A 13,601-nucleotide genomic window follows, 5' to 3' on the forward strand; every position below is an offset into this window, starting at 1 on the left:
TCCAGAGCGTAGGTATCAATGCCAGAGTGTGGGTGGTGCAAGCTAATGGCAGACATCCAGCAGACTCGCTGCTATCCTGAGTAAGAGTATAAGGCAGTAAATAACATGACAAAAATAATCTCTGCATCATTCAGGGAGAGGTTCTCTGGAATGGACTACTCCAGCTCGTAAGAGCCCCTTTAACTGGTCAACAGATACAGAAGTGACTTGCCATTTTCTAGGCCCAAGGATTTGTCTGCATAAAAAATCATAAAATCCTAAAAATAAAGAACTGAAAAGATAAAGTCAGCTTGAGTCATAATTCTAATCTGCTTCCTTCTCCCCCTTCAAAAGAGGCCACTCTCTCTTCCCCCTGCAGAGAATCCTCTGTTCTTCCTCCTCAATGTTTTTTTCCTCCTCTGTTTTGCTTCGGGGTGGTCTGGAGATGTCCTCCTCTCTACCTCTCAGTATTGGTCTCCCTGGTGCGGAGCACACAAGTGCAGGCAACGACACAGAGCCTACACCACATACAGTCAGTCACCATCCTTTTCCACCCTCCACACCATCACCAGCCTAAGTCTGTCCAACAGCTGATTTCTGCAGGAAGCTCAGTGAACATTTTGGTCAATGCCTCTGCTCCCCATCATTTAAATGATTCAGGACAAGTCCTCTCTCAGGGTTATCTTTTAAATCACTCACAACCAAACCAAAAAGGTGTAAATCAGAAAAAATATGGGATGTCCCGTTTTGGAAGAACAAGTAATTGGTAGCAAAGAGAAAATAAAGCTAACTCAATAAAATAGATAAAACTGGAAACCCACACATCAGATTATAGAACAATATTCTACTGACATTTAAATAAAGTAAGCCCATGGCTGCAAGTGAACTGCTCCCTTGTTGTCTGGACACACAGATTTCTCTTGTTTGGGGCTGGACACAACTTCTTCATGTCTCTGTGTACTCAGGGCTGCACACTGAACCAACATTATTCACTACTTACTTGGGCTTGTTTGCATATTTTAAAAGGGTGAAGTGTTTCTTGGTAGAAGAGCTGATGATAAGCCTGTAGGTCAAACCAAAAGTACACACTGTTCTTCCACAACTGCAGATGGAAAAAATACATAAATCGTTACCACCCAATTATTAAAGCCCGACAAAGCTCTGATTTCAAATATAAATAATTGTTTAGCTCCTTGGTGTTGCCATAAATCAGGTTCAGCTTAAGACGGGTTTATCTTCTGTTACAAATTGGCAACATACAAAATATTTATTGGTATTGTCATTAAAATATTATATTTTTGCATGTATGCCTCTCACATAATTGGCCATTAAAATAGGAAGCATGCTAGTTAACAATTAAAGAGTAATCACATATTTCTGGCATGAAACCAGGTATTTTTATATATATGGGAAATGCATATCATATTAAAACCAAGCACTACTCTAATAATTGAGCCACTAAAATACTTTATATCGAGCAAAACAAAACAAAAAAAAACCTGGCAACTCTTCCACTATCCATTGCAATTTCTAAATGCTAGAGTTATTTTTAATAAAAATTAAAGGACTGATAGAAACCAACTCTGAATTTAATTTATATTACACTAAAACAAAATTACATGAGAATAAATTATTGTTGATAATGCAAGTCAATCCTTGCCTGTATTTTGTTTTTCTTTGCAATTTTAGTAAGATAGTGAACCAAGAAAATTATAATTGAGATGTTTATATTTTTACTAAATATTTAGAATAAAATTTCTTACCAGAGATAATGGCATTTTAACATCAAATATAATTATTTAACGTCAAATGTAATTATTTGAGCTCTGAATTACTTCAACTTCTCTTATTTTAAGCTAAGGCAAAGGCATAAAATTACATTTAAAATTTATTATTTTCTACCTTGTTTCTTGAGTGCTCACAGAATTTAGTAAAGAAGAATCCAGATCTATTTTCTGCATACAAAGATTGCAACAAATTTTCCATGTCAAATCCTCCCAAGGCACCATCTGCCATGGTTTTAACCTAGATAACAAAACTGAAGTCCATGATCCACCCAGGAACATGGGGATTTTTTAAAACATTGTTCAACAACAGGGTTTCATAAATTCTTCCAGGCTGTCATTTTCCCACGGGACTTTTTATTTTTGTACCATACAAGTACTTAATGCAGTAGGATTGCCTCTGTCATTTAAGATTCATTTATCGAGCCAACCATAGCAGCAGACTTCGTTCTATTATAAACCAATCTGATTTCAAATTTAATGTTAAAGCGACTTTTCAACCTCAATTATTTTCATGTTTCAGACACAGTGATACTATTTTAGGAGTCTTCCAAATCTCTGTTGGCGGCCTCTTTCCTACATGTTTACTGTTATTTTAGCCTTGAGGTGATGCTATAATAGCTACAAGAGAGTTTTAAAAGAAAGAACCATCTTCAAGGCCTCTCCATGCTGCTCATTAACTGTTCTCAGGGGTCCCTCTTTGGACAGTGTCACCCTGTACAGGTCATGGCCTTCAGAGTCAATGACAATATAAGTTCCCATAAAACTTTGTTATTTGGGGGCCTCTCTGCCAACAATGCTGGCAAACCTAATACCATTCTTGAAACACAGAAAGCTGCTACTTCCCCAAGCACAAGAGTGACTGTAGAAAACGAAAGGGCATCTGTTCATAGGAACAGTCTGAGTGTGGAACCCAGACTTCTTTGTAATCTTGAGATAGCTGTGGCATGAACAATTTAAGTTGTTGTTATAATGTCTCTCTGCCTCCCTTTATCCCTCTACTAAACAAATTCTAAAGCGAGAATTTAATGTTTTTATGATGTTTAACCATTGGCATTCCAAAAAACAAAAAAAATAATTATTTTGTTGGGGAAAAAATCCTAGTTGGAAGAAAAGGGGCACTGTTTGCTTAGAATAAAATAAAAAGATATACAAAATTATACGTAAGTGTTCAGACTCTATTGGGAACACCAAGGCTTCTACCTAAAGTATAGTCCTTAGGAAATGTAAACTTGTCATCTACAACTGGTATAGTAAATCCACACTATCAAGGTAGCCACACACTGGAAATAGAATTTTATAAAAAGTCAAAGCTCCCAAGACATCAAATTTTTTTTAATCAAATGTTAACAACTTAATAAAAATAATAGTCTTATTTTGTGTCTAAACTGTTATCACACTAAACCAGAACACAGCTGTTTTTGAAAATAGTAATCAATGGAGTATATAGCAACATGCGACCACAAAAGGAAACACAGAGGAAATTTCTGTATAAAAATCTATTTGGGGGCACTCCTGGGCGGCTCAGTCAGTTGGGTATCTGACTTTGGCTCAGGTCATGATCTCACGGTTTTTGGGTTTGACCCTCACGTTGGCTCTGTGCTGACAGCTCAAAGCCTGGAGCCTGTTTCGAATTCCATGTCTCCGTCCTTCTCTGTCCCTCCCCCTCTCATGCTGTGTGTGTGTCTCTCTCTCCCTATCTCTCTCTCAAAATAAATTTTAAAAAAACATTTAAAACTTCCTTTTGGAAGGAGAAAATAAAACGTGTTGTTTAGTCAAGAAAAAATCTTACGGCAAATCAATAAAAATTCTCTGAAGTGGGGCACCAGGGTGGCTCAGTCAGTTACGCCTCCCACTCTTGATTTTGGCTCAGGTTATGATCTCACGGTCCACAAAATCAAGCTCTGCACTGGACTCTGTGCTGACAGCATGGAGCCTACTTGGAATTCTCTCTCCCCATATCCCTCTGCCTCTTCCCCACTGTCATACACATGTGTTCTCTCTCTCTCAAAATAAATAAATAAACAAACATTTAAAAGAATCCTCTAAAGTCAGTTAAATGAATTATCAAATTAACCTTCTCAAAATACTTACCAAAGGTTCTTCTGTATAAGTGTATCTTCTATCCAGCTGGGGCTTCAGACATTCAGAAATATCAGTAAAAGATGTTAAGCGAATAACTCTGGTACTTTCTGACCTGTGCTTCAACCTAAATTATAAGGATGAGAATTAATTGATCAACATATTTTGAGCAACTTTGGTATACATGGCATCAATTCTTAGGAGTGAGGGAAAGCCAGACAGTGGTGGAGAAGAGGTGTCTTAAGCCCAGTGGCAACTGTGGAAGCAAGTGGCAACAATGGGGAAAGTCAAGGGGTCAAGACCTCTGTCACCTGTATCATCAAATGGGGGAGGCGATGAAGTAGAACACTAAGAAGGAGATATGGCTGGTGGTCCACGGGTGAGTCTATGACATCACCCATTTCCTTTGGGAGAAGACGTTCTACCGGAACAAGCTGATGCAGATGCAAGTGAAAGCTTTGAAGATGTAGGCCACTCCTCTGATGCCACAGAAATGCTCATGTGGCACGATATTGGTGATGTGCATCCAAATGATCTTAAACCTAAAAGTGATTGCAAGGACCCTTCTAAAGATACCATGTGCAAAAGTTGCTGATCATACAGGATTTTGCCCAGGATAGGCACTATTGTCTTAGGTTTCCTGTATTGTTACTACACGTCGGAAGGGAAATCCTCCTGAGGAAACCGCCTGGAAGTCAGAAAGCGTATCCATTGGGAATGTGAGCTAGAGACTTGATTGGAGGCCGAGTGATGCGCTCTTCTAGAATCCTGCTGGGTATGTGCTTCCCCCTCGGAGCCCAGATGGTTGGCCAGATATCCACCCCAGACTCGGGGCCAGAGCCTTACTCCCAAAGCACCCACTCACTGTTGTGTGTCCCTGGCAGTTCCCCTCTCTCTGCTGCCATCCGCGAGCCCCATCGCGTTTCCAAACTTTGTTTTATAATTACAATCCATATGTCCTAGTGACATTGGCCTTTGGTAAAAATGCCTGCCTTCCAATACTTGGAATGCACATCAGACAGCCATTACAGGGCAACACACTTTGGTTCTGAATCTTTTCTTTTTCCATTGACATATATACACACACATGCACACACATATTTGAATATATATGTACATATACATTTGAATATATATTTGAATTTATTTATATGCATATATAAATCCTATGAGTGCATCTGGGCACTGTGAGAGAATAGGGGGGAAAAACAGTATCAGGTCCAGCCTTTAAGAGGTGGTTGAAAAAATGAAATGTAGTCCTACAGAAAGACAACTCTTAATAAGATACCTGCTGGTTGAATGAATTCAAGAATATATTATAGATGCCAAATGATGGGGATGGATAATAAATACTATGGAGTGTAAGAACAAGAAGTCCCACTGAGCTATATTAGTACTAAAAGAAATGAGATTTTCCCTGAAAAAAATGGGTAGGAGATGAATTCTGTGCGTGTGTGTATGTGTGTGTGTGTGTGTGTGTGTGTGTATTTAGAGAGGTTCTTCAGATGGAGAGAATAGTGAAAAAAAATGAAAGTAGGTAGGGAAAGCCTTGTTTAAAAGGCAGCAAGTAAAAAAAATAAATAAATAAAATAAAACAAGCAAGGTAAGTAATTTGCTTAGGGTAAGAGGACACTAATAGTTAAGTGAACACTATATAACACATACCAAACATTGTGCTAAATATAATTCATATTATCATATTTAATCCTCATAACAGGTGGGATTCATAAAGATTTATATATGGTAGTGTGGGGTGAGATAATGGAAGATTTTGGAGCTAGACTAATGACTTTGGGGATTATCTTGTTATAGTTTCTCATCCAGCTCCCTCTCCATACCTCACTGCAATTATTCTAAACCTTATTTTCCAGGTCCATAAAACATGCCCATTCCACCTCACCAATATATCTGCATTCCAATCTGCCAGCAGATTACGTTGCAGCTTCTTCTCAGATAAAATGTAGGTAAAATATGCTTGAGTTTCTCAGGCAAAAGGTACGTACAACATGCTTCAGTTTCCATTCCCCGATGTAGCAGACACCGTTTGACTGACCAGCTAACTCAACACCCATTCCCAGTGACATAACTTTATAACCAGCACCACTGAGATAAAGCTAAATATTTACTTTCTAAGACCATCTTGCAGAGAGGGATTGTCACATAACACAGTTATGACTAGTGAGATACAAAACAAAGTCTGCTGGGGAGCTTCGAAGAAAGCTTGCTTTTCTGACCAAAGTAAAAGATTAATGAAAATCGCCCTTCTTCCTTTATGATTGGAAAGCCTGATGTCAGAAGCTATAAAATCAATTAATATGAAATAATGGCCAAGAAATTACAAAAATTCAGGCCCTAATAATACTTCTGATCCTGGGTAAGCAATGCTGCAGTTACCTATCCTCAGATTTCTTATTCTGTCAGAAAAATAAGCCCAATTTGTCAAAGCCATTGTTAGTCAAGTTTTCTGTAATTTGCAGGTGAAAACACTCTTAAATTACTTATCAACAAATACATCCACCTATACCTAGCCTTATTTCCTTCCATCCTGTCTCAGGAAAAAATGCCCTATCTCCTCCCCAAGGTTAATCTCCTGGCCTTTGTTCTTGAACCCTTCCTTCCATTCTTCTTTGAAAATACAGACCTTTGGGGTACCTGGGTGGCTCAATCAGTTAAGTGTCCAACTCTTGAATCCAGTTCAAGTCATGATCTCACGATTTGTGAGACTGAGCTCCATGTCGGGCTCCATGCTGAAAGCATGGAGCCTGCTTGGGATTCTCCCTCTCTCCCTCTCTCTCTGCCCCTCTCCAGCTCACACACACATGCATGTTCTCTCTATCTCTCTCTCAAAATAAATAAATAAACTTAAAAAAGAAAATATAGACCTTCTTCTTTCTCATGGATCGTTAACTTTTTCCTTTTCACTAGATACTACTCAAAGCATATAGAGCTCAAGTCTCTTAAGCATATAGGCTCAAGTCTCCACCACCTTAAAAATACCTTTTTCCTGTACAGAAAATCATCAAATCACAAAAGAAGACAGCAAGAAAAAAGGAACAAAGGAATTAAAAAATAGCCAGAAAGTAATTTAAAAAATGATAATGAGTTCATACTTATCAATAATCATTTTACATGTAAATGGACTAAACTCTCTAATTAAAAGGCACAGAGTAGACTGGATGCTCTCAAACAAGCTGAAAGGAGTACAAAGTGTTATAACTCCTATGAAATTCAACTTGGTAATATCTAAAAAAATTTTTAAATCACATGAACTTTGATTTAAAAATTCTTCTTTTAGGAATTTATACTGCAAACATATGCATTAACATGAGATATAGCAAATGTATAAGAATATGCATTACAAAATTGTTTTTAATAATGATAAATACTGGAAATAATGTCCATGAATAGAGAGCAAATATAATAATATTTGGCATGAAATGAAAGATAACCAGACATAAGGAGATATAAGATTATAAGAACAAGAAACAACAGAAAAAATAGATTATAGTAAATCTATTATTATAGTATATATACTGTTATGAAACACATTAGATAAATTCAGTTAAAACAAAGATACAGAGGGGTGCCTGAGTAGCTCAGCTGGATAAATGTTTGACTCTTGATTTCAGCTCAGGTCATATCCTGTGGTTCATGAGATCAAGTCCCATGAGAGGTTCTGCACTGACAGTGCAGGGTCTGTTTGGGGCTCTCTCTCTCTCTCAAAACAAATAAATAAATATTTTTAAGTATTAAAAAAACACAAAGATATGCAATAAGTTTATAGCATGATACTATTTATGAAACGTTTATATTTCCAATTTTGAAGATAAAATAATTTAATTTTAATAAATGACACATACAAAAAACTCTCTAGATGTTCTCCACTGCATGAGAAATAATCTACAAATTCCCTAACGTGACACAGAAAATGTCACTTTCCAAACTTCCATTATTGTTTAGCTTTTATCTTACCACTGTCCTGTAATACTCTATATCCAGCCAAAACTTAAACATAAAAACAATGCATAGTTCTCAAAATCCAACTTTTCTCTCAATTCATACCTATATGTCTTTTCACTTGTTTTATCACTTGAAAAATTAAGATGATGTCTTCTTCACAGGGATGCAGCTCATAGGAACTAATATAATGCAAGAAAAGTTATCTGCAACCAAAGCTTATTAACTGCTATTTTTGGAATTAGCATATAAGGTGATTTAGACCAACTGTCCCTTTGAAGACTAACTAGATAAACTGAAAAAAATACAAAAATTAATTTGCTAGAAAAAATTTGAGTGCTAACAATGTAGTTAAGAATTTGGGGTCCAACAGAAATAAACCCACAATTACATGGCCAATTAATCTTCAACAAAAGAGGCAGAATATGCAATGGGAAAAAAGACATTCTCTTCAACAAATGGTACTGGGAAAACTGGACAGCTACATGCAAAAGAATGAAACTGGACCATATTTTTACACCATAAACAAAGATAAACTCAAAATGGATTAAGGACAAACCTAAAACCATAAAACTCATACAAGAGAACACCAACAATAATTTCACGGACATCAACCATAATCACATCATTCTAAATATGTCTCCTGAGACAAGGGAAGCAAAAGTAAAAAGAAACTATTAGGACTTGATTAAAATAAAAAGTTTCTTCAGAGCAAAGGAAATAACCAAAAGAACTAAAAGACAACCTACAGAATGGAAGAAGACATTTGCAAATGACATATCCAATAAAGAGTTAGTAACAAAAATAAATAACTTATACAACTCAACACCAAAGAACAAATAATGCAATTTAAAATTGGGCAGAAGACATGTACAGACATTTCTCCAAAGAAGACATGTAGATGGCCAACAGACACATGAAAAGATGCTCAATATCACTCATCATCAAAGAAATGCAAATCAAAACTACAATGAGAAATCATACCTGTCAAAATGGCTAAAACCAAAACCAGAAAAAACAACAAGTGTTGGTGAGTGTGTGGAGAGAAAGGAACTCTCTTGCACTGTTGGTGGCAATGCAAACTGGTACAGCCACTCTGGAAAACAGTATGGACTTTCCTCAAAAAGTTAAAAATAGAACTACCCTATAATCTAGTAATTGCACTATTGGGTATCTACCCAAAAATACAAAAACACTAATTCATGTATGTATATTGTGCAATAGCCAAATTATGGAGGCAGCCCAACTATCCATCAATAGATTAATGGCTAAAGAAGATGTGGTATGACACACACACACACACACACACACACACACACACACACACACTGGAATATTATTCAGCCATAAAAAAGAAATCTTGCCATTTGTAACAATATGGAAAAAACTAGAGAATATAATGGTAAGTAAAATAAGCCAGTCAGAAAAAGAGAAATACCATTTGATTTCACTAATATGTTGAATTTAGGAAACAAAAAAATGAGCATAGGGAAAGAGAGAGGGAGGCAGACCAAGAAAGCAACTCTTAATTATAGAGAACAAACTTGTGGCTACCAATGGGGAGATGGGTGAGGAGATAGGTGAAATAAGTGATGAGGATTAAGAAGTCATTTGTGATGAGCACAGAGTGTTGTATGCAAGTGTTGAGTATATTATACACCTGAAACTAACATTACACTGTGTTAAGTATACTGGAATTAAAATTAAAAAACTTTCAAAAAAGTAACATAATGGACAACATTAAAAAAGTGGTATATGCACAATGGAATAGGATTCAGCCATAAAAAAGAATGAAATTTTGCCATTTGAAAAACATGAATGGATCTAGGGAGTAGAATGCTAAGCAAATATAAGCCAGTCAGAGAAAGACAAATATCATGATTTCCCTCATATGCAGAATTTAAGAAACAAAATAAATGAACAAAGGCAAAAAAAAAAAAAGAGAGAGAGAGACAAACAAAAAAAACCAGACCTTTAACTGTAGAGAGCAAACAGATGATTGCGAAGGTGGGCGGTGAGGATGAGTGAAATAGGTGAGTGGGATTAAGAGTACACTTACCTTGATGAGCACTGAGTAACATATGGAACATATGGAACTATTGAATCAACTTTATAATTTAATCAACTATAAGCTAATATAGCATTGAAATTAATATAACACTATATATTAACTACCCTAGAATTAAAATTAATCATAATAATAATAATAACAAATTTTTAAAAAGGATTTTGGGGCCAAAACTCCTTGAAGAAAAAAAATTCCCAGAGGTAAGGATTCTGGGAAGATGTCAGTAGGAAGAACCAGGAATCTGCTTCTGCACCTAGACAACAATTGAACTGGCAGAATCTAATGGAACTATTTTGGAGCTTTGGAGTCTACTTAAGGCTTTCAGCTTCCAGGGGAAGGCCAGGACAGTAAACTGTGGTTAATTTTGGTCAATTAGAGCCCCTAGCACAGTAGCAGCTACCCTCCCCCCAGCCCTGTGGCAGACAGTTGAGCACGTGTTCCTGGAGCATTCTGCACACAGGTGCCAAAGCCAGGGTGAGCAGAAGGGACAGTGTCTACCAAATACCAGGGACCTGGGCTCTGATCTCTGACTGCTGCTGCAGATCCAGAGGTGCAGACAGAGGCAGGTGGTCATTCTTATGGCACCCAGTCCCCTGTCCTCTCAGGTTGAAATGATTTCCAGGGAATTTAAAGAGACATTGCCCTCCCCCCCCAACCCCACGCCTATCCCAACCTTTATTTTTCTGTTTTCCTCCTTTTAGAAGTCAGACATTAAAGATTAGGATACTCAAATGCAACTGCATATGCAAGAAGAAGTTAGAAGTGACCACACATGCCCCGGAAAACACACATACTGGAAAAGGCCTAAGAAGATCCTAAATTTTACCTCAGGCTGATCCTTGGCACAGTCTACAATAATAAAAACATCAAAAAAAAATTTTAAATGGTGAATTATAATGTTATGTAAATTTTATCTCAAAGGGAAAGAAAAGAATGAAAGTGAAGTAATAAATTAGTAAACAAAAAATTCTTCCTGAGCAGATCCCACACCAAAGTTAACATCAAAGGATATTTATTTAAGTTGAAGGAAAATAATCCCACTTGAAATAAAGAACAATGAAAAGAGTAAATATGTGGGCAATGCTAAATGAATAAATATGCTGTGTTAAATAATGACAATATTTTTGAGCATCTTACGACTCCTCAAGTTTGAGAAATACCAGACTATTGAAAAGGACCAAATGAGAGTTGGAGGGCAACCTTCTCAGAAGTCCTTTGGCTGCACAGCTCGTGGGAGGCGGGAGATGAGAGGCACCATCCATTTCAAACTACTCATCTCAGGAGTTCTGCTCCCAATTCAGACTACGCCTGACTTTAATACCTATCGCTGAAATACAAGGAACTCGAACAATCTATGTATTCGGTTTCCTATTTCGATTTAATTTTTCAGTTCTTCCAAAGTCTTACCATTGCAGAATAACACTTAGCATGTCAAAAGCCACACCTACCCTTTCTCAATCACATCGTCCTTTGAAGAAATCAGATCCAAAGACTTGCTCTCCCAAGGTTCTCGAACTGCTGTTTTTACTCTAGGTGGTTTCTTTGGAGATTTAGGATGTTGTGATAAGTTGGATTCTTCTTTCTAACAAGTGGTAAAATAATAAACCAAGTGAAAAATGAGCAATATGACGGGGGGGGAAAGGCAAGAGAATAAAGCATAGCTCTGCACATATACTTTACGTTTTGATCATGAGAGGATCTCCTTTCTCACTCTACCGCCTACCATGCTTCCCACTAAAATAAAAATGTACGCCTTCCCAAACTCCCACTTTCCTACACCCAGCATGCTGAAACCCCTACAACTCTTTAGAGGATAAGAAAGGCCAAAGGCATGTATACCCCTACTCACATCATTGTGAAAGAAGACTCTTTCCTAGAGGGAGAACTTCACAAAACCCTTTATTCTAGAATAAAATAGGTTTTAGTCCATCTTGGGGGTGGAGATGGGAGGATGGAGAACAGGAGTAGGGAAAGGAAGCAGGGATACCACTGGTCCACGTTAAAGCCCTGTATCTTAACAAAACGATTTCCTTCCAGTTTGGGATATCTTATTTTGTTCCCATTCTTAAGTGTTATTTCTGTTAAAAAGTCAACTATTTGCTAACAGCTGCATGCATGAACCAAAAAAGTATAAACACTTAAGAGTCCAACTGGAAGAGAAAGAAACAATGATCTGAATACGGGAGGCATACATAAATGTAACATTATGTAACACTTTAGAGTAAGGATTATGAAATTATGATACACATGGAAAAATGTAATGAAGATGTTAGAAAAAATAATCAGAATACAGATGTATAAGCTCATTAAAATTAGATGCACAAGACCAAGAGAAAATAAGTAATAGTTGCCTAGAAATAGGTGAGAGCAGAAGTGATTTGTCTCTTCAGTTTCCAAATTTTCAGTAGTTTTGTTACTTTTGTAATTTGAAAAACAAACACCAGCTTTTCTTATATGCCAACTTCTATTAGAATATAATATATGTTGCTGGAGAGCAAGGAATATATTTGTGATGTTTTATTATCCAGAACAAACAATAAAATCTTATATACACTCTAGGTCCCTAACAACTACTAATATTTCTTAAGGATTCCATAAACAAAATTAATTACTTAAGTATGTTTTACACATAACTTCCTAGGTTATCAGGGCTCACATCTGTTTCAGTAATTCAGAACACAGCATGACATTAACCAACACTCAATAAATGAGTGGTACCCTAGGGGGCTGAGCTTATTAAAAGTATCATACAAAGTGGTCAAATTCATAAAAACAGAATGTAGAATGGCGTTTTCCAGAGGCTGCAGGGGGAGGAGAAAGGGAGTTGATTTAATGGGTATGTAGCTTCGAATCTGCAGGATAAAAAAGCTTGGGAGGTCTGTTTCACAACAATGCAAATACACGTACCAGTGAAGGAGATACTTGAAAATAGTTAAGATGATAAATTTTATAAGTTTTTCACCACAATGAAACAACCGTTCTTAAAAAAAAAAAATGATGTGTATTCTACAGAGAACTTCCAGATTTTTGCTTGGTGTGTTCAAAGAATAGCAGGCAGACCAGTGTGTCTGGAGCAGACTGAGTCAGGAAAGAGTAGCAGGAAATAAGGTCAGAAAGTCAGCAGAGGTATGGATAGCTGTGTAAAGACCTTGCTTGGATTTTGTCCTGAGTGACAGAGGAAGTCACCAGAAAATTTGAGCAGGTGAGTGGCCTGATCATGTATTTTTAAAGGATCACTCTGGCTGATTGCTGGAGAACAGACCATAGGTTTTCTTAACTCATAATTGTGCAGCATGTACACTAACAACAACCCCCCAAAAAGCTTACAATGAAACTTAAGTGTTAGTGTACAAAACCCAAGCGTGGCTATTTTACCATACACTTGATAAGGAGACCAAAGTATCAATGTCCACCCTACCTGCAAATCAGATATCTGTGGAATGCATGACTTAGGTCTTAATGGCAAGAGGGTTGCCATTTGTGGAAAAGGGTCAACATCCTTCCTTGGTTTCTCTTGACGAAGGTGCCAGAATTTCAGTTCAGCAGTAGCATGTTTTGCTGAGGATGAATGACGAACACAGAATCTTGGTGCCCTAGTCAAAAGAAAAACAAATTTAAGATTAAGCTACATAATAAGCCTCAGAAATGGAAAGCCTACAAAATGTATAATGCCAGAACTCACAATTATCAGTCTTACCAAACCCCTTTTCTAAAAATTTCTACTTCTGTTT

The 13,601-nt window shown here is 37.0% G+C and overlaps 1 protein-coding gene and 1 pseudogene across 6 annotated transcripts in view; one reads left to right on the forward strand and one right to left on the reverse strand.

The window, feature by feature from the left end:
* Positions 1-13,601, reverse strand: part of RGS22 (regulator of G protein signaling 22) — a 123,805-nt gene that overhangs the window by 54,339 nt on the left and 55,865 nt on the right. For all 6 annotated transcript variants that reach the window (XM_029923946.1, XM_029923948.1, XM_029923944.1 and 3 more), the window contains 5 exons: positions 13,289-13,463; positions 11,319-11,452; positions 3,858-3,972; positions 1,882-2,004; positions 980-1,081 (listed from right to left, as the gene is read on the reverse strand). In XM_029923946.1, coding sequence (XP_029779806.1) covers positions 980-1,081; positions 1,882-2,004; positions 3,858-3,972; positions 11,319-11,452; positions 13,289-13,463 — 649 coding nt within the window. The remainder of the gene's footprint in view (positions 1-979; positions 1,082-1,881; positions 2,005-3,857; positions 3,973-11,318; positions 11,453-13,288; positions 13,464-13,601) is intronic.
* LOC115279429 lies at positions 4,056-4,524 on the forward strand (annotated as a pseudogene).

Source organism: Suricata suricatta, chromosome 15, assembly GCF_006229205.1.
Source record: "Suricata suricatta isolate VVHF042 chromosome 15, meerkat_22Aug2017_6uvM2_HiC, whole genome shotgun sequence".
Classification (NCBI taxonomy): domain Eukaryota; kingdom Metazoa; phylum Chordata; class Mammalia; order Carnivora; family Herpestidae; genus Suricata; species Suricata suricatta.